This window comes from Camelus ferus, chromosome 8 (genome assembly GCF_009834535.1).
Source record: "Camelus ferus isolate YT-003-E chromosome 8, BCGSAC_Cfer_1.0, whole genome shotgun sequence".
Taxonomy (NCBI): domain Eukaryota; kingdom Metazoa; phylum Chordata; class Mammalia; order Artiodactyla; family Camelidae; genus Camelus; species Camelus ferus.
The window spans coordinates 54323652-54348646 of record NC_045703.1 but is presented as its reverse complement, the minus strand read 5'-3'; the positions used below and the strand labels follow the sequence as shown (position 1 = coordinate 54348646).

The following is a 24995-nucleotide window of genomic DNA, read 5'->3' as shown; positions in this document are numbered from 1 at the left end:
GTACAGATAACAGTTGCTGGATTGCTTTATGCCAAGAACTTAACAAATGTTTTCTCTTTCATTCTTACAACAACTAACGAGATAGGTATTATCCGCAATGTCCCTGCACCCATTGCGTGAAGAATCTGAGCTTCACAGTGATGAAATAGCTTGGCCCAGGCTGCAGCTGAGAAGTAGCAGATCCCAGATGGGAACCCAAGTCCATCTGGAAACACGATACTTTCCTCTCTAGCCCATGTTATTACTTTGCCTGTAATGGGCCTTCAAATTAGCCATAACGCTAAGAAATTAGTTGTAAAAGGTGCATAGAAAAGATCAGCACAATACACACCTTCCATATTCTTGGAATATTATGCACTGAAGTGTAATAACACATGTTTCTCTAGTAATTATCATCCCATAAGAATATTAGTAGTAAGAAAAATTATAAATTAACAAAATAGAACTTAAAAAAACAAACAAAAGTAAGTTCAACATTATGGGGAACTGTGTTATTTATAATTATTATGTGATCACTTGACAATCCTTATGGGTCTCAGCTCCAGACTTTTTTAATGAAGCAATGAATTCCCTTCAATGTAAATAAAAACTTTCCACAGTGCATTGTACAATACAATCAAAAAACATGATTTCTTTATTGACACGAAATTCTCTTATTTATATAATCACCTCCAACGAGTTTTTTAGGTCTTGTTTCATACACACATTTAGCTTTCTTTGTATGTATTTTTAAAATTAAATGCAAATTCTAAGAAATTCTGGCAAGAAGCATTAAATTATTTTTAAATTATAAATAGTAATAATATGAATCAGGGACACCACTTACATTTCTCTGTTATCAAACATGTGCTTTGGTATCTTACAGCTTAAGGGAAAGGTGTCCATTAAAGTTTAGCTTCAGATGAGAATGATGTTATGTTGAAAACCATGCATAAAATAAATATAAATGTAGAATTATACCTTGCTCAAAGCACAGACTCTCTAGTGAATGCTAATTTACAGAATTAATAACATTAGAAGTAGTTCATTTGAGAATGAAAATAAAGAATTTTATCTTTTGAAGATATTCTGACTTTAAAAATGTAGAAAGAACAATGCTGGGCAAAAACTGGGATGCAAGATTATACTCATTCAGTAAATCCCTCTTTCAATTTAGAAATTAAATGCATCTCCTAGTGTTTGAACTGATTACTGAAGTTAATGTGTTATTCCAATAGTAGCATTTTTCTTTGGTTTCTATTAGAGAATTTTACTCCCCCCACCCCCAACTCTGTAACAGCTCTATTAATTACATACTTTTGCTTCCTGTGGTCAACTTGTTGTAAAAGGTATTGTCTTTAAAAATAAGACTATGTCTTCCCATCATTATTCAAATATGTATTTTAAAGTATTGTCACCACTACTTCTCAGTGCATGGCTCAACTTTCTTTTGTCACCATACCAAGGACATTTTTTCTTACTTCAGAATGTATATCCAAATGACTTTTTTCACAAAAATTGCCTGAACTGTAATAACACTATATATAAAAGATAGCACAATGTCCCACAACATGCTATAAAATAATAGAAAGAATAGAAACCTATGGAAAATTCCATTTTTGATAGTGTTATAAAGAGAAGAAGAAAATGAAAAAAATTCCTTAAATTGTATTTGTAAGAAATTTAAGAAAATAAAATGCTAAGTCTGTTTTTAAAATTGGGTATTACCAAAATTTTCACCAAAAGAATACTGGTTAAATAAATTATAACCTAAACATCCAACAATAGAAAACTTGTTAAATAAATGACTAGAGAGCTACATAATAGAACACTGTGCACTGGGTTAAAAAAAAAAGATAAGTAAGAAAAAAAAAAACCAAAAAAAAGATAAGGGAGATCACTTTGCACTGATGTTGCAAATCTGGAAATAACAAAAATAAGTACAGTGTAGAATGGTGTGTAAAATATACTACTTTTAATGTAAAAATGAAAAAAATAATAATGTACAGTCTTATTTTATTGTATATGCACAAACAAATTCTTGAAAAACTAACAGTGACTTCCAAGCAGATAGATGGGTCTCCAGAGAGATGGGTGTCAGGGATGGGTGGAAAATATTCATGATACATCTTTTTGTACTTTTTGGGTTTTGAATCAAGCACTCAATTAAATTTTAAAAAATGAAATATATTTTTAGGGGGAGGGTATAGCTCAGTGGTAGAGTACATGCCTAGCATGCATGGGGTCCTGGGTTCAATCCCCAGTAACTCCATTAAAAAATAAACAAATAAACCTAATTACCCCTTCCACCCCCCACAAAAAGAGTGTATTAAAAAAGAAAGAAAGAAATATATTTTTTAAAACAGTGCTGAAAATGTATGGATATAGCAATAAAGATCCTTCCCAAAATACTATTCCATTTGTGTGACACTTTTACTACTTGACATAATAGTCCATTTGGCTCAATTTCTTGTCCTTTATTCCATGAACCTCTCCTTCTGTGAAAAGTACAATATCTCACTTATATATCTATTTTTATACTTATAATGAACACTATCTACATTTCAGTACGATCTGTGGATTCCATTAGACAGTAGAGTCTTTTCCAGATTTCCAGAGATTAAAGGTTTAAAGCCAAAGAAGAAATTTTACAGTTCACTTACCCACTCTGCCACCTTGCTCTGTACTTTTACCTCAGGGTGACGAAGGATGTTTTGAATCACTATGGAAATCCTATAAACGATTCCATCTGTCCATTGGAAATAGGATTTAGTCCATTAATTGTATTTTACAGTCATGCACTTAACTTACATTTACAGTGACATAATTTTATACAATTTTAAAGTAACACCTTCTACATAGGTACAAAAAATTTCTAAGATATTTTAGCTTCATTCTCATTGACCATTGCAACTTTTTAGAAATATTTACCATTGAGTTCACTCTTACAGATAATCCATGGCTCCTAAATTATCACCTGCATGTTTCTTCGTATTTTTTAGTTCTATAGATTTCGATCTACTGTCCAAAAAGTGGTGATTTATTTCATGTACAATTTTATTTCTTGTAGCAAAAGATTATCCTTTTTTCATACATTGTGAAGAATGATAGTTTGGGATGTGAAAACCTGGGTAAGGTGATGGGCAGAACTTAATTTGGAAAAAACCAGGCATCACATATTTATGGCCCAGGCCCCTTGCTCTCTTTCCTCCTTCCCCTCCTCACTAAAACATTTACTTCTACTAAGTTATTGGGTTGGATTTCACCAGATATTTAAATAAAATTCCATAAATGTAGTCATTTGTATGAAAGTAAAGGGGGAGAAAAGAAAGAATATATTTTCAGGTGGAATTTTAACTGGACTCCCTTGCTTTTAAGAGAAAACCCCATGTCAGAAAGAGGTTCTGTTTTTTGGAGGGGAGAGGGCACAACCTTTAAAGTAGTCTGCCGTAGAAATACACACATACATATTTTAAATGAAAATCAAACTGACCAGCCAGCGTTTGCTAAATCTCTCTAGCTGTGTTTCAGGACACCTCAGTAAAAGTAGCTAATGAGAAAAAGACTCTTAAAGTATGGTAGGTTATAGAGAGAAGAGAAAAAAAATTGATTCTGCATTATTGTCAGTCATCTTTCTTCATGCTTAAGTTTGGTCTTAAATAAAATATGCATAGAAAATGTAGAAATATGTAACTAAATAACAATGGGGAATGGATTTAATGAAGATTTGGGGCAGGTAGTAGATTAAAGTACAAAAGTATGCCTCTGGGAACTCCCAAATCTACCAAAATGCAAATTCCAGTCACACTCCTAAAGGAATGTTTTTCCACTATAAGGGTCAGAAACTCATGCTAAAAAATAGAAAAAAAAATCACCACTCCCACATGTAATTATAAGTATAAAAGGTTGGTACAAATTCAAGGATATTTAGTTTAATTTATGCACACTATGTTATTCCAGCCTCTAAAACTCTTCATGTATTTTAATGATTTTGATTTTATGTTCCTTTAAAAATATTCTGAATGAAAAACAATTACAGGAATATAATTAAATAATAATTCAAATCAAAAAAAAAAAAAAAAAGAGAGAAAGCTTTTTCCACTGTAAATCTCATCATATCAAACATAGATCTCATCCTATCAAGTCACAGACATTCTGAATGACTGAGAGTTAATTCAAGTTGCAGAAGTCCAAGATTCTAGACTGACATCAGGATCTGAGGGCTATTCCCTGAAAGTTCGCAGGTGCCGGTCAAGTAACTGACAAGCTACCACTAGGTGGAGACCTAAAGCATGTGCTGTGTTAAAAGTAGTATTCGTTCCCTCTCAGGAGAATACTGCAAAATACTAAAAATCAGTATTTTTAATCACTCACACTTCTGAAATTTTATGGATGCATTCAAACATTTAAGTTAGGTTTTTGAGAACAACAGTAAGGACTAACAAAGTTACCTCCTTACTTGGATTACTTGTGCTGACCTCAGAGAAGTTTCATATTCAGCAGCACCACTGTGATGCCTTAAGAGTGGAAAATAGGATTTGGAATGGAAATGTTAACTAGTCTAAGAGCATTTCTTGGGAATGTAATGGAAAAGGCACAAAGGTTATTTGTAGGAATACCTAGATTATTCCCATATACTAAAATATCTGTTCATGAAAAGTAGATTAAAAGACAAACATTTTCTTAGTACACAATCGGAGGTATTAGATAAAACTCCAATTTGAAAAACAACAAAGAGAACTTTACACAAGGAAACAGGGACATTTCACAAAAGCCAGGAAGGCAAAATTTTATTGATATGCTGAAAAAAATCTATCTGACTGGCAAACAAACACCAGCACATCATTACTGATGAACTCAGTAAGTCTCTTTGATAGTCCAGAGTTTTAAAGGACTGGATAAGGTAGATAACAGATTTGATGGCTGCGTCTATCTTTCTTACACTGAACAAAACAGGGTTCTCTAATATACCAGATCGTAGGCCTGAGAATGGTTACCACATCAGTTTCCCAAGGAATAAGAAAAGTATATTTGAAATTGTTGACAGTATGTGAATGATCTTAGATATTCTAGGACATGACATTAAATCCCATTTATTCACAAGGTAAACAAGTAATTCTCTTTTCAATTATTTCAAATTTGAGTGCACCAAAGGAAAAAATCTTAATTATAGCGTGTTTCTAATCCTTTGTTACCCTCCCTTTTAAAAAAGATAATGTAGGCTTCAGGTGCAGAGATGTGGGAAGGTAACAGGATATAGAGAGAATTCAATAGCATTGTTTTCATTATATTTATTTTCACTTTTCACTTTTATTTTCAAATAAGTAGTACTGGTTTCATTTTACACCGGTGGTGTTAATATTCCCATATAAACATAAATGTTTATGTAAAAAATGAGTCAATTTAGGGAAAAAAAACTATTAAATAAATAGCAGAGGTGGTTCAAGGATGTGGCAAAATTGTTCAGATGGCAGATAAATTTGAGTACATAATTTTAAAAACATTTCTACTACATGATGACTTGCAAATATTTTAAAAATATTTTTAAGAGGAGAACTACATTTTTATCAAAGCTTATCTGAGGTTTTTTTTTTTTCCTTTTAAGTGGTCATGTCAGACCATTTTAACTGATTCTAACATTTGCTTGCTTTGTTGAAACTCCAGTGAAGGTTCTGACGCAGAGAGAGATGGACTAAACAAGGCTCTCTTCAAGAATGTCAGAAATGACATGATTGAGTGGACACAGCTCCACTCCACCAAGTCAAGGGCTCTGAGGCATCACATAAACGTTCTTGGGCAGCAGAGGATGTGCCAGTCCTGGAGGGAGAATGCCACAGAGGCTCTTTGTATGTTCATACAAAGAGTGAAATACTTAGTTAGAATTATAATATTCCCATCTACTGGCTGGAGTCCATGTGAAATATGCACTGGAAATTTCAGCTGCTTTTGCCTTCTCGGAGGTTGCTGGAATTTTTGCTCCATCATAAATCTCCTTGGTGTAAGTACCAGAATAACCATAAACACTTTCCTGAATCGATGTCTTTATAACCCTAATGAAATTTATATCTACGTTTCATGTAAAATATTCCATACTTTCAATTTAAATGTCCTTACAGAGGAAGTTGATGTAACCCCTAAAGCCAAAAGGAAAAATGAGCTATGTGGGTTTCTTTTCTCTGGGTTTTGGTCCCTGGTGATACATTACAGATGTCTTGGCCTTGCAAGTTAAATGATTGGGGTTGAGAAAATTCCTTTGTTTCTAATACCCCATATTTGAGAGTATGGTGTGGTCACCTGATTGGAATTTCTCTTTTTTAGACAAAACTGAAGTCACTTACTCTGAATTACCAAAAGACTATGTACGTAGTCAATGTAAGTAGCAGATTAAATAATAACTCAATTCACCTGGCATTTTCCCTGTTCAATTCTGATCTTATGTACCTGCTATATTTGCAAATTATAAATAATATAAATAGAAGTGTACATATAGAGAAAACATAAGCGGTGCTGGCAGTTACTTGAAGTTCTGTCAGTCAAACTGATTTATGATTTAGTTGATATACGGTCCCATTCTAACCATTATTCTTCAACAAATAAAAACAGAAAGCAAAGTATTAGCATATAAAAATAATTTAAATGTCACAATTGTTTGAACACAAAGTTGGCTTTAGTGAGAAGTTAAATTACTAAAATTATTTAGTTTTTTGAGATGATCAAATTCTTTAAAAACTAGCTGCTTTTGGAGCATAAGCTGACCGGATGCCCTGGACATTCTTCTTCTCAGATCTCTAGGATAATGCAAATTAATTCCTTTCAATTAACGCCTTTCTCTTAAAGCTTTCTTTGAAAGAAATTTTAGCTAAAAGTGAAGAAGAGTGATTCTGGAGATATACTCATCCCCTTGGTCATTAGAATGGGGCACTCAAGGCAGTCAAGTGGTATTTATTTTATTAATCTTGCAAATGTACAAATGCACCAATTGATTTTAACAACAGAAACTTTGCTGGAACATTAGATATTTCCACCCTCAGAACACAATTTTTCATCAAGTCAGACGTACTACAAATATAAAAGGCAATGATTTCTTACCATTCCTTTGTTTATCGGTTCTATTAGTAACAGGCATGTTAGTGGTGACAGTGGGTGGTGTGGCACTAGGAGAGCTTACAGTAGCTGGTAATAAAGATGAGAAAGATATGACTTTGCAAGGAGCACATGAAAGTTAATATGGATGAGCAATCTATAATTAATGCATGAAAATACTTAGAGGAGGAATAGAAACCATTTCTTGCCACTAAACACAACAGATCCCAAGGTTATAATGCATACAATGAAGCAATGCTTTCTAAGCACATTAAGAATCTTCCCATGGCCTTTGGTGCCATATTGCATAAGAGTCTGGCCCTGGCACAAAGGAAACAGAGAAAGAACACTTAGGTTCTAGACCTAGGTCTGCCATTAATAGGCTGATAACCACACAGCGAGTGACTAAAGCCTTCTAAAACTCAGTCTCCTACATCGTAAAAAGAAAAGTTAGAGAAGGAATTCTGTACAGCACCTATCAGCTTGAGATAATATAAACTAAGTCAGTCTTTCTGACACACTGAGATTAGCAAAATAAAATGTATTTCTCCTTGAGAAGACAAAGGTAAAGAAGAACAAAAGAGAATGGAATGTACAGATAAAGTCAATCATTTAAAGATCCCAAGACTTTTACTAAGCACTGATGAATAAAATGACTTTCATAAGGGCAAGCCTCACAGGAGGGACTTTTCAAAGCACCATGTCATAGCTATGCTTCTGATACTGCTAATCTCTCAAAAATTAAGCCCTTATGTAATGCTTTGATGCTGTCTTTCTAAGGGGATTCTGGAGGAACAGTATAAGTAGTAAAATAACTATACATGTAATTTTTCTTTAGTTTATCTTAGGAGTACCTTTGTGTAAGATGTGCATTTCTATGTACAATAACCATTTGCTACATATCTCTCTGTTAGGAAAAAAAAAACTACCTACATTTAAAACATTTCAGTGCTTATGAAAAGAATTATCTTCCAAAGGCTCTTTAGAAAATATTGAATTCCTTGATTCAAAATGTGTTATTCTTAACTGAAATAATTTTCCATTTCAAAGTAATATATAACACTTAGGAATAGGGATTCTTTTTGAAGTCTTATGTTTTTAAACCATGAGCAGTTATATTTATTTAATGTAAAATACATCAATGATTATGAAGATGCCTTTTGGTCATTTAGGACATAGGGGGGAAAAAAGCTGGGTGTCTAATCCTTTGACCCAAAGAATCAGTCCTACTGATATCTCAGATTAAAAGAAAAAAATAAAGTAAAAATTTTAAAAAATCTTCACACCTTGAACTAAGTAAAATTAAGGCTTTTTCTATTTCATATAACTGTTTTAAAAACTACCCTGAGTTCATGAGAATAAACTACTTAAGAATGTTATTTTCATAGGGTATTCATCAATAATAATATCAAGAAATAGTGTCTCCGAAAAGAAACAAAGATAATGAGTTACCCGCCCTCTCCCCGCCTACTCTGCTCCCACACTGGAACTGCAGATGAGAGCTTAGGATTCTATTCATTTAGTCTAACTTCTAACCCCTGTCACTTACAGTCTATGATCTTCTTAAAAAGAGATCCAGCTTTACAAAAGGCCATGGTCATGATTCTTAATGTGGCATACAGAACATGGTACTTCAAAAAGAAGTTTTTAATAGAATAAATGGATGAAAATGGGTCATGGGTAATTAGAAGCAGCAATGATAAATTAAAGCAAACTATATTATTACTTCAAATTTATGAGACTTTATGGATTACTTAGCATGCAACTACTCAGTCTGTAATATATAATTAGAATATTGACCACAGTCTACTCATTATGCACTATGAAAATTAATAAAATTACATTCATATTAGCTTAGTACAACTATTTTTATCTTAATATTTAAGTTACATTGCACATCATAAATTGCTTCATGGTCTTGTCTTAAACTTAACTGAATAGTCAACTTAATTTTTCCCCTTGTTTTTTTAGACATGAATACTTTTTCAAAATATTATATGGCTATATTTATACTGGACCTTCCCAATATTCTTGAGACGAAATGGAGGGAAAAAGTGAAATCAACACTTGCTAATAGCATATAATCATTCACATTTTAAAAACTCAGTGCTTTATGGAAATGTGGTCATCCAGTGTGTGAATGCATTCTGTCTCCACACTGCACCCACACAACTAAAGCACATCCAGAAATTCTTCTGCTTTGCTGGTTTCTAGCTTCTCAAGTGAAAATTAAGACAAAATTCAAAACGACAACTACATTATCCAAAACAGTAAGAAGGAAACAGACTCCAGAGGACGATGTGAACTCCCTACCTTGGCAGAGGGTCCCCAAGTCTGCGCAGTTGGCTAGTTCTGCTGCCGGGAGCGGGATCAGGTAGGAACCTTAACCAACACAGAGGGATTATACACATTTGACTTATGATTTAATGATACTATCCAGAAAAAAGAATCATGAGTCATTTGGCTGGTGTAACGGGAGCAGCCCTAGAAGAGTCCACCAGTAATAACTCCAACACCAAGAAAGTCTCTTAAGACCTTTGGGTCTTAATTTCCACAAGTGTAAAATCATGCTGTTGTAATTTCCCTCAAAATCTTTTAACTCAATTTAGTGGCCCCATCCACATAGGAAAGGAAAAGAAGTGCTATGGCCCCTTGAAACTTCAGAGCCTTTTCACATAACAAATTATAAGGCTTTGGTGAAAATTCATACAGATGAAATAACCAAAACATCAAAAGTAAATTTCCAAAGTGAGTTTGGATATTACTAATGCTCATAAGATGCATGTTTTCGGTTTGTAGGCACTAGCTACATGCTCACTGCCATTCCAGAAATATGCTTCTGTGACTTCAAGTTGGTCTCTGTTTCTTTTTATTTCAAGCTCTAGTTTTGAGCTGATTTTCTTGTAGGTGTAGTAGATTCTCTCTGCGGCACTCAGTCTCTCTCTGGCCATTAACAGACTTTTACCAACAGGCTGAGGCTGAGAAAGATGGGTTAAACTTTTCACAAAGTATATGGTACTATGAACAAAGAAGAATAAATACAAATATATATATATACATATATGTACACACAAACACACGCACATATATATTTAATTTTTAAAGAACATTCCTATAATATTGACTACATTCTAATGTTTAAACAATTTCCAAATTTTCCTATGGGAAGAGTATGTGAAGGCCAAGCAGGTACAAGAGCCAACAAAAGATATCCAATTAGGTTAATCATGTGCATAAGCAGAAAGCATCCCAACAGTTTAGCAGCATCTCAGGAATCACGGTTTCTTCATTCTTGACAGCAGCAGGCACCTGGCCTAAGGAAGGAGTCACGTTATCTCAGGAAGACCCAACCCTCCAGCCTCGAGAAGGTCTGTGACGTTAACTGGTGAGAAGCTCTCATCACTGATCTTTATGTGTTCATTCAATAAACATTCACTCACTGTTTACAGAGTGTGAGGCAGTGGCTAGAATAATGCTTTAAGACAATGTCTCTGAGCTCAGAGAGGCATGAATGAGAGATGGCTTCACAGTTCTGAGTAATATAGGTACTCAGTGGGCCAAAGGAGGATGAGACCAGCAGCTTGGCAAGAAGGAGAAATCGGAAACCCATCACAAAGACGAGCTGGGAATACGGCAGGTCACTATACTGATCAGGGGAGAAGAGACTAGAGACGGTTATTCCTAGAAGACAGAATTACTGAAACAGATACCAAGAGGTCAGTGAAACAGTCTGAACCTAGGAGGCACAGCATTACTGGAGTAGGTCATTTGTAGAAACTGGTAGGAATGACCAGATAGGTGGGTAATGGACAGACCGTGGGGGGCCTTGTAGAATGTAACACTATAAGTACTGGGACTTTGGGTCTTCCTTCACATGGAATATCCCACACATATAGTAGGTGGGTCCTCAAACTTTACTGACTAAATTACTGAATGCATTATGAATGGTTGCGAACATTTCAAACTCTTTCTTAAAGGAAATGGGGGAAAATGAAAGGAAACTTGGTAAGAAAACTAAGTTTAACTTTGAAAACAATCACTTCTGAGGCTCCATCACTAACTAAGAGAGAGGAGTTACAGAAAGTAAGAATAAGAATAATAATTCAGGTTTGATATCATGAGTACAGTTAGGATGGACAGAAAGAGATGGATACAAGACATCTGAACATGGAATATATAGGATTTATTTAGTGACTAACTGGAGAATAGAGAAAGAAAGGGATGGAGAGAATAAATTTTTCTGGTTTCCAACTTAAGAAATTGGTACCTAATCATCTCATAAAAGGAGGTAGTAAATACTGGAAGGAAAGCAAACTTAGGTGGGGTGGGCTAAACAGTAAGTCCAGATATAGGAACTGACATAGTGTGACATCTGGTGCATGGACAGGTGTGCATGTTTTTGTAAGAGGTCTAGACAGGAAGTACTCCACAGAAGCTACAGATGTGTAGATTTGATGGAACCATAGACATTGCTATATTTAAGTATCAGATTTTTTTTTAAACATTGTAGATTTGAGAAGGTAAAAATAGCTCTTGTAGAAGATGGTTTTGTAGAACCCAAGTGGACAAAGTTTCATGGAGAGCATGGCCATATCAAGTATACCAGAAAGGTCCAGAATGATAAAGATGCTTTAGTTTGCATTGCAGTTTCTGTAACAGCTCTACAGAAATTTGCTTCAGGAGCATGGGAATGATCAACTCTAGATTTCCAGTGTTTGAGAAGTGACTGCAAAAAGAGGAAGCTTGGCTACGAAAGGAAGTAGAGATGGGAGTGGGGGGCTAGTGATTGAAAACTCAGACAAGTGTACTCTGGAGAAAGAACACTGAGGAGGCAGACGTTGAAGGCAGTCTACACTTTAATCTTGAATGTTTTCTGCCCATCATTCCTTCCCATCACACTTAACTTATGCCCCCTTCTTGCATGAGCTTACTTTTCCTGTAGGTACTTACAGTTTAGTAAGGAACTTCTGAAAACTAAAAAGCCTTTAGAACTCAAAATGACTGAGGAAATCTCAGCCACTAAAACATGCAAGAGAGGAGAGGCTTGGACAGAGTTCCTGTGCTTCTCAAATTACACACAATGTTGACAGCAAAGGTTCCTTGGGCCACTTCTGGCCCTGATACAGTATCTCTGGGAGATAAGGCGACAGCACTGTGGGAAAGAAGTTGTTAGGCTAACTACATTGCCAGTGCAGTACGGTAAAGAGCCTAGTTGTAGAAACAAGGAAAGAAAATCAGCAGAGTTAGGATTTAGAATAGGATATTTAACAATTTTCTTTAACATTTCATCAGTTTCACTGTACGGTAGCAAGTCTAAATTTCATTATGTGACATCCTTGTCATGGAAAACTGTAACATTTACTTCTCAATCTTTAAATTATCAATTGATCTTTTTTGGGTACTTTTAGTTTAGCAAACTGATATTGCTTTATAAATGCTCTATAAACACTATTTTATGATGATTCAATATAGCAATAGAAATTAAATGTGAAGACTGTTTTAGTGAAATGGTGTAAATACAAGTGACAAAATTTAATTAGAAGGAAATTATACTGATGAGGTCTTGTATTACAAATACACCAAATGATGTAAACAGATACATAAAATATTTTAAATGTGCACAAACTTTTTATTTGTACCCAGTTCCATTTTCAGCATATCTGCATAGAAAAGTCGCTCTCCCAACCAATTTTTCTAGATAGATAGATTACAAACCAGGAGATTGTTAAGGATGAAGGAACAATTCTTTCTCCTGGATAATGATATGTTTATCATCAAGGAATTGTTTTCAGAATGTGACCTATGTATATTTACTGGTTTTTGCGCATAACACAAAGGGTTCAAAGGTATTTATTTAATATTAACTATAAAATTTAAAGCCAAATTTCCTTGAAAAAAAGGTAATCACTGAAAATGGGCAGTTGATGAAAGGTTATAAAGCTGTTAATCTTTTTTCTCTACCTTTTGTTCCTCCAAAATCTTGCTCCTAAAAGGTGTCACTATTTATACAAGTTGTAGTAAAGAAAAAGATTGACATGCAGCCAATAACTCCTCTCATTCTACTTCATGACAATTCAAATAATAGTCAACAGCACTAAACCCTCATGTGAGCTGCACTAATGGGACAAAAATAATAAATTATTTCAATTCCTTCTTTTCAGTTGTTACTAAATTAAATTTAAATTGTTTTTCACAAATATATCTAAAACAATTTTTGGAAGCAATTTAAGCTCAAAAAGAGTTTGGGCATCTTCAAAGAATGAAGTCCCTTATAAAGATAAAGTGATTTTATCTTTTTAATTTAAAAAAAAAATCAGTCATCTAAAAATGCTACACTCAATCACTTGTTAGGAATGAACAGGAGGAGCCAATAGTGAATCAGAGTTTTATGGCTATAAAGGACAGAACTGTAATTATTGAAAATGAAAGGGCTGGAATACAAAAGTTGATGAAACCTTGGTAATTAAGTGTAAAATTTCAGAGATGAAAACAAAAGTCAGTACAAATCCAAAAATTTCTAGAAAATAATGTCAAAGTTGGGTACTTGTGAACTACGCCTTATCTCCAAATACACAGTGGTTAATAAATGGAATTGATTAATAAATGCTTGTTAAATAAGTGTAATTTGTTTGAACTTAGACTATTCATTGAGTTATATGGTACCACTCCTCAGGAAAGAGCAGTCATCAGTAAAATAAATAAAACTGGTGTAGAAGGCACTGTCTGTTCTTTGTAAAAACTGATGGACAATAGCCAGTATCTAAACTTGAATCATAATGCAGGCAAATACTCACACTTATAATTAAAAGGTCCATTAGGGAAACTGTCTATTCACGGAGGTTATAAAACTCAGTATGTTTAATAAACTGTCCTAAGAAAAAGAAGGATGATATAAAATGAAAAAGAATTGCTAGTAAATAAAATATTTCTTTCTGAAAAGGACTGACAAGATTAACTATGTTTAAAAAAAAAGATGAAAATTTCTTAATTAGGTATATTCCTTAACTACGCTGAGGACATTATAGGAAAACAAAAATGTCCAATTATAAAATTATTAAAACATCGGTTCATAATATATGGATTTTATTAAGGGTAGGATATTTAATATTTGAAACAAATGATAGGATGCTTTAAAGTTAAGTGCAGTCAGTTCTGTTCTACTATCTTATTTTCATATTAAATTTATTCAGCAGTAAGCCTCTGGAAAATCTATTCATTTTCTGTCACAAGTTGATTCTGGAATGAAAGTTCATATTTAACAGATATTGTCAGGCCAATGGAATGTGAGGCATGAAGTTCTATTTTCCCATTGGCTACTGTACTGATCATTAGTTTGGGGAAATACCACTACCATAAACAGCAAGTCCCAGTGTTCCAGAAAAAAAGAAAGGTTAAAATGTTAACAGAGCCTACTTTTTTTCATTTATTAAAGTTTTGCTTAGCTAACAAGCTTAGATACCATCTGTGTTACAGGTATTTCCTGTCAGTTAATAAGTGACTTGGATTCTTCAACTCCCAAAGCTGATGATTAAGCAGCAGGAAACTCCCTCTCCCGTTATTACTCCTGAAACGCAGTCCAGGATATCTGATGTTCGGAACGGGGGTGTTTGGCGTCACTGTGGGATGTCGAGAAGGTCACTGTGAAAGTTAAAGGAACTCCAACACTGACTCTGTCAGCTTGCGCTACTCCTTTGAAATCATTTTGAAAATGTACCGATGGCTAAGCGCCACCAGCACATATCCGATGCTTTCCAGTAATCACAAGGCTTGGGAAAGGAGTCTTAAAGATGGTGTTAAAAAAAAAAATGAGGATTCCCAGATAGAAACCCTGGGTCAGGGACAGGAGACGTACATTTTAGCTCAGCAACTGCCTTGGCCACTAATCTTTTCTGAGCTTTGGTTTCCTGCCCTGTATAAAGTGAAGGGAGTGGCCCAAATTGGGATTCCCAAACCCAAGAGCCTACCCGGCCAGAAGTCAATCTGAGGCGGGTGGGGGGAGAGTGTGGAGTGTGAGTGTCAAGAGTTTGTTGTTTACCAGAGAACCCAAAAATTTTTATGTGAAATCTAATTTTTAAATTTTTTAAACTTTTTTTTTCTTTATTTTTTAATGGAGGTGCTGGGGATTGAACCCAGGATCTCGTGCATGCTAAGCATGCTCTCTACCGCTGAGCTATCCCCTCCCCCACCAGAATCTAATTTTTTAATGTTGGAAATAAACCACCATTTAAAAGCACTAAGTGGAACAAAGGTAAAGAAATAAAAACAAATAAATGTTGCCACCACCTCCCATGCCTGAGGGCTAAAGTGGCCCACGTGTGACTGGTCTGTTATCTCTGACCCAGGAGGCCTAGCAGCGCTTTTCCAGTATTGTCCAAAGTGTGTGCTTCAGAAAACTAGACCCTTTGATTCTTTGGGCTTGTTTCAGGGGTTGGCAGATTTGCTCTCAAAGGGCCAGACAGTAAGTACTTTAGGAGGGTGGGCCATGCCGTCTCTCACAGTCAGTCAGCTCTGCCGCTGTAGCACAGAGGCAGCCACAGACAATACAGAACCTCACGGGCATGGCTGTGTCCCAATAAAACTTAATTTACCAAAAAAATCCTAGTTTGCCAACCCCTGATCTAGAGGATTTCTTAAAAGAAGTTTAGGAATTCTTGTGTACAATAGTCCTCACATTTCACTAGTTAAGGTATCGAAGCATTTCAGGAAAGAAATCTTATTAATTTTGTTTAAAACAAATACCATGCTAACACCTGGGGAAGCCAGTGTTCTGGGAGAGCACTGCTGGCAAGAGAAGACAGCCCCTGGACCTTTGTGCTGTTCATCTGGGCAGGAATTGGCTTCCCTACCCCAACACTGCCTCTCATGTTCTAGTCCTGCTTATGCTGAAAGACAGTCTAAGAGAGAGCACGATTCTAAAACTGAACTTTCTGGCTTCAATTTCTGGCTTGACCATTTACTAGTTAAATGACCTTGGATAAGTTACTTAATCTCTTTGTCCCTCAATTACTCATCTGCAAAATGGGGTTAATAACAAAACTTACATCATGAGATCTATGTTGGAAGTTACTACGTGGAAAGTGATTAAAACAGTACCTAGCACATAACATGTATCCAATTTTAGTATAATTTAAGTATTTAGCAATTATTAATATACTTAGCCAAATTCTTTCTTCTTTTCTTTTGGTTGTCATAGCCTTCAAACACTGACGCATAGAAAGGTTAACATTAAATAGTCTACATTATGACTTTTTAATAATGGCCAAGGATATAATGAAAAAAGGCCCCTAAAGATAATTACCCTGAATGTAGGAAGTGCACCACTGCCCTCCCCTTGCTGTTCCCCATCCCACACCAAACACACACCTGATTTTCTCAGTTTCCTCACTGAGTAAAAGACCTCTTAGGAGTCCCTAAGCAGAGCTATAATCTCAAAATGAGAGGATGCTGGGAACAACATAAACTCTTACAAAGTTCCTAAGTCTCCTTCTGGAACGAGGTTGTGGTTTACCCTCTTTCCAACAATCCACAAGGAAATACTTCTCAAATGACCTCACATAACAGCCTCCCACCCTCTGCAGGAGCACCATGGCCCACACGGAGCGGGAGGTGATGAGCTCCCCAGACAGAAGGGCAAACACAGGTCAAGGAAACAGGGCAGGTGGCGTCAGGTCTTCACAATGGGAACTACTTTTTGAAAGTATTAGGATGAAGTTCTGGTAGAATTCCTTCTAAAGTCACATATAAACGACTTTTGAATATTAGGCCTCTTCTTTCTCTCCTTTATCGAGAGTTATCTCTGTGACTAAATATATATATATATATATATATATATATAATCAACACCTTAGATTTAGTCATATGACAGTCAAATTGATAATGAAACTTCTACTTTTGATGCAGTCCTACAGGAAAATAAGGACTTCCAGAATTGACTTACGTGCATAGAGAATATTTGATAGGGGTCTATTTTAATAATTTTTGTAACATGGCATTATTTTCCTAAATATTTTGCAGTTAGCTACTGCAAATAATATCACATTTAAAGTCTCTCAAAAAGCAACCAAGGAGAGAAGAGTATTTGAAACAAACAACAAATGCTCATTTTCAAACAAATGGAAAACATCCAAAGATAAAATTCAAAATTCCTGATTATCAAGATTTTCCATAAAATGGACACTCCTGATATTTAATATTGGCTAAGTAAATATCATCCTTTAAGGTTGTGGTTGTTTAAGTAATGGAATGGAAATTTCACCCCAGGATGACAAAGATCAGCTTTTTACTGTGTCATCTTTATGACTAAAAACAGTGACTTACTCATTTCTTTTGTTTCAGTCTTGGGGTAACACTTCTATTCTAGATACAAGAATTATAACTGGTGATTGTTAGGAGTAAACTGTGTGATATTTTATGACACAGGAAAAACTTAAAAATGGTAGGACCAAAAGCTGTGGTTGAATGTGTATGGCTTGTAATCACATACGTATCTGTGTGTCTGTATAATTTCTTGCTGACAAACATACTCATAAAACAATTAAAAAAAAAAAGTGACTATGCCACAGACTTACCACAGCTTAGGTTGTTTTCAGCTTTCAGAGCTGCAGTTGGGATGTTCCAAAAGTCATTCTGCCAGTCCACCACGTTCCCTTTCACACTACAGCTGAGGTTGGAGAGGACTTTGGAATTCATGGTAAAATTCCAAAGTCGAAAGTTATAAATGTCCCCTTTTAGAGAGGCAATTTCATTTTGATTGGAGCCCAGCAACAATTTCCCATTCCCAGGAATAACTTTACTAATGGTTGAATCACATGGAATGGCTTCATAGTTTCTTTTGAAATTGACACCAACGGAGCCCAAAGAATTATTCCAAACAATGCAGAGCTGCTCAAAGCTTTCGGTAAAAATGTCTTCCTTATCTTTTACAGGTAACACACTATTCAGCAAGCATTCTGAGCCATAGATAGATAGAAAGTAACCACTCTTGGCCTTTCCAAAACTGAGCAATTGTGTGAAGGATGCATCTGAGTAGGAGAAAGCTGTCCATTCGTTGTCTTCCTTGCCAATTTTGGTTGCTTCAAAGCAGAGTGTGAAAGCTCTGAGCTCTGGAATAGAGACACTTTTTGCAACAGATACCTGGTAAGCATCTAGTGTCTGGGGTAAAATGACCTTTTGATTCCTTAAGGACACGGCAACTAGGACAAAACACAGCAACAGATAAAATGTGTTAACTTCAGACATGGACTAATAAGATGCAAAAAGTCTGATACACAACCACTCTCTACACATTGGCTTTTTACCCACCCTTTGCCCCATCAGTCCCCTCTTTTTCTGGCCACCACTCTCTCATCACTTACCCAGAACCTTACCCCAGTGATGACAACAATAAGAAACCCCACTTGTTTAAACTCTAACCACATTTGGCTGTCACACCTAAACCTTTGAGTGATAGCTGCCTAGGTTACAAGATGTTTTTCTTTTTTTAAATCCCTCAATTGGAAAAAAAAAACAATTAAGCAAATGACTGGTCTCAGCAAAGTTCTGTTTATACATTAAGATTTTCAAAATTATGTTTCCTTTCAAATAATAACTAAACATAATAGCTAATAATTCTATTTTTCGTTAACAATCACCTTTCACTCCTCCCAAACATTCCTCTGCTACCCTCTCCCTTCAGACACCCCAAGATCCTGCTTGTCTCCCCCGTCACCACGCTAATTTTAGGACAAAGGCAAAGACAATTCCATTGAGGAGAGGGAGTCCAGTGAAAGAACAAACAAAAATGGCACTTTAAGCTGTATTTCCTTCCCATCTGGGCATGTGAGCTCGTTTCCAAGGGACAGTAAGGAGCAGTGGTTACAGGGCAGACACTGGGCCTCCCAGGACCAACGCTTCCACATGGTGCCCGGTGACCCTGGGCATGGCACTCGACATTAGTCCCCTTGTCTACAAAATGAAAGAGAAAGGTACCTACTGTATAGGGGGTCAGTAAAGAATTAAATAAGTTAACATCGGCAAGCACTAGAGCGTACCCGTGCCATACAACAGATAGCTCCGACTGGTTGCTAACATAGATTGCTACTGACTGTGCATGCGGGAAAGTCAAAATAAAAGTGCATTAGCCCAGTCCTTCTGCGACATACGTGAAGTTATTGAGTAACACGATGGATTTACCGTGTGCTTACACAGCAGGTATCATGAAACATTATGCACTGACTTGAGAGAGAAAAAGTTCTCAAAAATACTGTTTAATACTGGCTTCATATGAATGCTAGTTTGAATATATTTTAATATACACCAAGAATAGGTCTGTGGTAAAAACATATTTTAATATAAACATTCCAGTTGAAAAATCCATGATGGAACTTAATAGAACTGTGGTTTTTCAGTCTACTTCTTAAATATAAAGCAGTTTATAGGCCTACTTACCCAAAGGGATACGTACACACTATGAACTCAGTATTTTATATGCATTGTTAAAATTTTAAAAAGCTCGAAGGAAATAACGTCCATCAACATTTTATTAGTGGTTATTATGGCTGGCTGGTAGATGTATAAGTAATTCTAATTTGCTTCTTTTCATTTTAAAATTTCCTACAATATTTTATAACCCTAAAATATTATTTGAAAAATTAAAGCAGGTGTGTTTCAATTAACCACACATATATCTAATGTTAATCACAAACAGTAAGCAACTCTGCCACCAGAAACACAATTTGTAATAATAAGGGTCAGTCATTTCCATAGTGGTCCCACTCTTTTTCACTTCTTTTTTTTTCATACGTAGTACCTTCTTAAGAAGCTCAGGAGGGGAGAAAAAAAAAGTATAACTAAATCTCATAATCTTGAAGCTTGAGTTTTTCTTAAGCAAAGACAGGTTTTAGAGAGAATGAGATTCTTTTAATGTTATGATACGCCAGAACCCAGGAAATATATCTGATAAAAATACTACTTCCTTTCTTCCATTAGCCATTTTCAAGGGACTTTTGTCAGGCTATGTTGTTTAATAGCTTCACTTATGTATAGCTCTTTTTAAATTTTAGTTTATAAGTTTATTCCTATATCTGTCCTCAGCATAGTTTCTTAAAAGGGCAACGTCGTAAAAGCCTAAAATAATATGATTTCTAAATAAGAATGTTTTCAATGTTCGGTGGACAGATGTTAGAATTACAGATTTTAAGTACTAGTTGTGGGATATCCACATGACCTTTCAAATAGCCTTTATATGTTCTGCATATAAACAATATAAAAGAATTCAGATTTTGGATCTGGGAACTGTATTTTGCTAATGAGAACGCTCAGAGAATATTAACAGATTCTTGCCCTTAAATTCTAACCCTAATCATTGACATGCACATAAAAGAGCATAACCATCTTCTGCCCCTGGTGTTTACCGTGGAACATGCTAAATGAAAGCAGAAGGCTGGCGCCGCCTTTGGTTCACATACCTCTGATGTAGCTGGCATTGAAACCTTTCTTCTGGATGCTAAAGTCACTTGAAAAGGACACATGCATCTCATTCGCACTTGAGTTAAATGATAGGCCTTTGGCAGTTGCTCCACAAAATTTAGTCTGGCTCTCTCCATTATCAAGGGATAATGAGTCATAAATGCAGTTGGGAGCTTCTTCAATGTCGAAGTCATTGAACGTTATCTGGATGATATAGCCCACGGGGGCTCGGAGCGTCCACATGCAAGACTGGCTGTTCGGGTAGTCGTTAGGGTAGCACGGAGATGTGAAGGTCCCTGAAGGGCTGGAGAGGACAACCCTGCAGCTGGCACATCCCCACACTGTTGGCCAGAGAAGAGAGAGACAGAGACAAGGGCTAGGATCAGAGGCATGCACTTAACCGCGAACACCACACACTGGGGACCGTCAAGCAGTAAACATTTTAAAATACCAAAACATAATCATCAACATGAAAATGAAAATGAAACCATCTCAAGGAGAAAAAGAAAAACCAACATAGCAACAGAAAGTAAAAGAGAAATACAAAATTTTAGAGCAATGATTTCTGAACTTGGGGGTGGTTCATATACACTGAGAATCTGATAAAAGTTAGGAGAACTCTCTCTAGTAAAATGTAGCAGGGCCACTACACTTGCATATAATTTCAGAGGGCCCATAGGCTTTAGGAGGCGACAATGGAGTTCACAAAGGTTCAGTAACCTGGATTAAGGATCTCTACTCTAGAGACTAACTGTAACTGGGGCAGAGGGGGATTACAGGACCACAAAGTCAGAACTCAATATTACAAACCATGGGAGAGAAACACTTCGGAAATAAATGTTTAAAGGGAAAGGTAACTACCAATATAAACAAATCAATGGGTTATCTTCTGGAAGATTGCATTTTTTTCTAAAATTCAAATAAATAGCATCACCTTGCATGTGTGAACTATTTACAGTTTTGAAAAATGCTTTCACTTTTTATACCTGTTTACTAGAGTTGGTAATTATATACTTGTGTCATTATCTCATTTATTCATTCATTTAGTGAACATCGCTACAAGCCAGGCACTATGCTAAATATTATATACCAACGAGCAGGAAAGACAGAGTTCCTGAATGGATCTTACACTTCAGTTTTGGACCCAAAGATAAACAAATAATAATACAATATAATGACAAGAGGTAGGAAGAAAAGTAAAGCAATCAATTATTTCTCAATTATTACTTATCCAGGACCTGGTCACCAGCCGGAACCAGAAACCAAGGTCTTACTGTCTTTCTATCTAGAGATGCTTTTGCAGCTAATATTCATGTTGCTTTTAAAAATTTGTATAAATGGAAGAAGAAATCTCATTTATCCAACATTCTGGATAAATAAACTGTCATAAAACTGACACACTTTCAAGCACCAAAGGACTTCTACCATGTTAATGGAAATCACTCTCAATTTACAGGGTTCCCGAAGTTGTACTGAGTTGAGTGGAATGAATATGCAACACCTGTTCTTGAAAATGGTAGTTGTTACAGACATCGCTTACTCTTCTATGATGCAGGATCCGTTCAAGGACTTACTAGATACATTATGCTGCTCGATTTGGGTTCTTCTTGTTTCCTTTCCCTGTGGCTACCTTGTGTCATGCACCGGTTTGCCTTGCCAGCTCTGCTCCCCAACCACTTTTCCTAACTTGCCCTCCCTCTGCCCTTCCTCCCTAAGTCTCCAACTTCTTGTACAGGGCTGAGGGTAGACAGGGAAAACAATCTATGATCATCAAGTGTTAGCCAGATGCCTTTTCTTATCCATCCCTGGGGCACCATGTTCTTCTCCTTGCAACACGACTCAGAGCAGCTGTATTACTTCCATTTGTGAGACTCTCTGCTCGTTGTCTGGTCCTCCCACCCTCCTCTAAGCTCAGCAGGCAGGCGGTAAGTACTGTCAGCCACTGTCTTGCTCCTCAAGACCGCACAGCATCCCTGGCACATGGCAGACCTTCAATAAAATTTGTTAAATTTGTGAACAAATAAATGAGTAATTTAAATGAATGAAAACACATCTAAATTAAAGAACGACTAAGTACAGTACACGAAATGAACTCAAACGAAGTCTAAGTCTAAAAAAACGATAGAGTGATAAGGTCTGAATATCTCTTTGGGTGGGGTTTTGGGGCTCTTTCTTTCAATTATTTCACTCCCAGCACAGGATTCAGATGACTGGGCCTCTCTGCCACGTTTGGCTTCTGTTACTGTACCTTGGGCTCAGGAGAGAGAAGTAGATTCTAGTCCGAGTAGATTAATGATAATGTATCCAGTTAGAGACACTGGAGATTATAAAAGAAAAAAAGAAAGGGAAATAAGATACAATCTCTGTGTCGTTCCAGCATGCATGGAGGCAGCATCATTTTCCCAAAATGAGACGCCATCCCCTAAATTCAAGACCCAAGTAATGTTCATGATTTCCTTTATCATGATATGTTATTTTCACCGTATTCTTCCCTAGAGCTCAGGAAACACAAAAGAACAATTCGATCTGCCTGACCACACTGATTTGCAAACAAGGACAAGTAAATTTCTCTGCACCTCAGTTTCATCACTTTACACTGGCGGTAACAAAAGCACCCATCACCCACATTTACTGGGAGGACTAGATGGAGTCATCTTAGAAAGTCTTGGGAGCTGACTGGTCGCATAGCACTGCTTAAGTGCTGGCTATGATTAATCATTACTATAACACAAAAATCTGTGCATCAACAATTTAAGAGACAAAAAGTAGCACCTCACCTTAATAGAATCTTTTTCCCTTAGGCACTCATTGAGATAGAAAAGAGAAAGAGAAGTCACCCATAACATTCATTTACAAAGCATTTAAAGCATTTTTCCACATGATTCTCAGCTGCAGTAGCTGAACAGCATTTAGAGATAAAGCTTCTAGGTAGAGATTATCTTAATTGGATGAAATGTCAACTCAGCTAGGCACCGTAGCATCCTGTTCATTAAATTTATAGATCACTTCCACAGTAAAGGGCTTTCACATATATTATCTCACTTGGCATCCTAACGACCGTGGGAATCAGTGCTGCCTCCACCTTCAGATGAAATAAATAAGGCTATTTATTATAGATTATATAACTTGCCCAAAGTTAGACACCTAATTGATAGCAGGACCAAGGTTCAAATTAGCTCTTTTGAATGTAAGTCTAGTGTTTTTCTAGTGGAAAAAAAAAAAGTTGCCAAGATTAATCAAAAGACTCAGCAAAGTGGTGAGCTCAAGTCCTGCTTTAAGAGACAAATGGTTTTTAATGGGCAGTTTCTTAAGCATAGTTATCACCCTAAAATTAATATATTTTAAGAAACTAATTTTGAAATATGTTAGTGAAGAATGTTAGAGAGTCTAAAATACAGTGTTTTGGATTTGTCCATTTGGAGCAATCAAATATCACTGCTAACTGATTTCTACCCAGTGAGCCAGTTTACTAAGAAATTAATTTGCTCTATTGTAAAGATGGGGCTGGAGCTACTTAAAAAGATGGCTACTGGAGTAGTCACTGAACAAGGCCTTGATAGAACCAGAGTTAATACATCTTCCAAAAGCTCCCCAACTCAAAACATCTGCTTCAAGTTCATCTCAAATATGGTAACACATTCACACCCACAATTTATCAAAGCCAGGTTTTCAGGTAATCAAACAAACAAGTCAAATCCACCCTTGATTCTTGCCTATGCTCGCAAATGTTTAGCAACACTCATGCATTTTTTCACAATACTTCACTCTTCAAAGAAACTCAAATCTAAAATGGAAAACCTCCTGGTCATGCTAAAGGCTATCTAAATTTATAAGGAATATTTAGATAGAGATTTAATAACCATTATCTCACGGGCTTATTTTTTCTTATCAGAGACCTGGATTCCTCATCCACCCCTGCTGCAAGCACTTCTCTATGAATCAAAAACTATGTTCTTTAAAATCTAAGACAGGAGTATCAGATCCTGAGAAATACATCAAAAGAGATTCAATTTTAGCTGCTTTCAGCACAGATCTATAGACAAAATAATTGTTTTTTCTGTACTGTATTAAGTGGTGAACAAAATAAATGCACTTAAATTAAATCTTGGCTTGTTTTTCTTTATTTTAACGTGTGTAAAACTGTTGCTAATGATTTGTTAGAAAACCTGGCTGGTGGAAAAATATCTCCAGAAAATTTCACCTAAGTTGCCTGCTTAGTTTGCATTTATTGGAGGTCACTGTTTGAAGTATCTGTGTGAGTCTATTAAATTCTAATGAATGAGTTGCTTTAAAAAGTTTAAAATATTTAGTAGCCTTGGTCATTTCTGAAGATTAAGCCTGAGGACCAGCAACTGAGAGCCCTAGGTTCAGCCTAATGCCTAAATCATTACAAAGCCAGGACAGCCACGCACCATTTCTCCAGATCAAGTGAACGCTGCCAGATACAGCATCAGTGAAATGTGAAATATAAATAATACTTTAGATGC

The 24995-nt window shown here is 36.0% G+C and overlaps 1 protein-coding gene across 7 annotated transcripts in view; it reads right to left on the bottom strand.

Annotated features, from left to right (window-relative positions):
* ADGRG6 (adhesion G protein-coupled receptor G6) overlaps window positions 1–24995 on the bottom strand; it is a 125449-nt gene that overhangs the window by 43745 nt on the left and 56709 nt on the right. For 5 of the 7 annotated variants that reach the window (XM_032485041.1, XM_032485044.1, XM_032485042.1 and 2 more), the window contains 5 exons: window positions 20508–20849; window positions 17631–18254; window positions 9376–9444; window positions 7069–7152; window positions 2643–2728 (listed from right to left, as the gene is read on the bottom strand). In XM_032485041.1, the coding sequence (XP_032340932.1) occupies window positions 2643–2728; window positions 7069–7152; window positions 9376–9444; window positions 17631–18254; window positions 20508–20849 (1205 nt within the window). The remainder of the gene's footprint in view (window positions 1–2642; window positions 2729–7068; window positions 7153–9375; window positions 9445–17630; window positions 18255–20507; window positions 20850–24995) is intronic. The other 2 variants (XM_032485043.1, XM_032485046.1) reach the window with 1 other exon arrangement.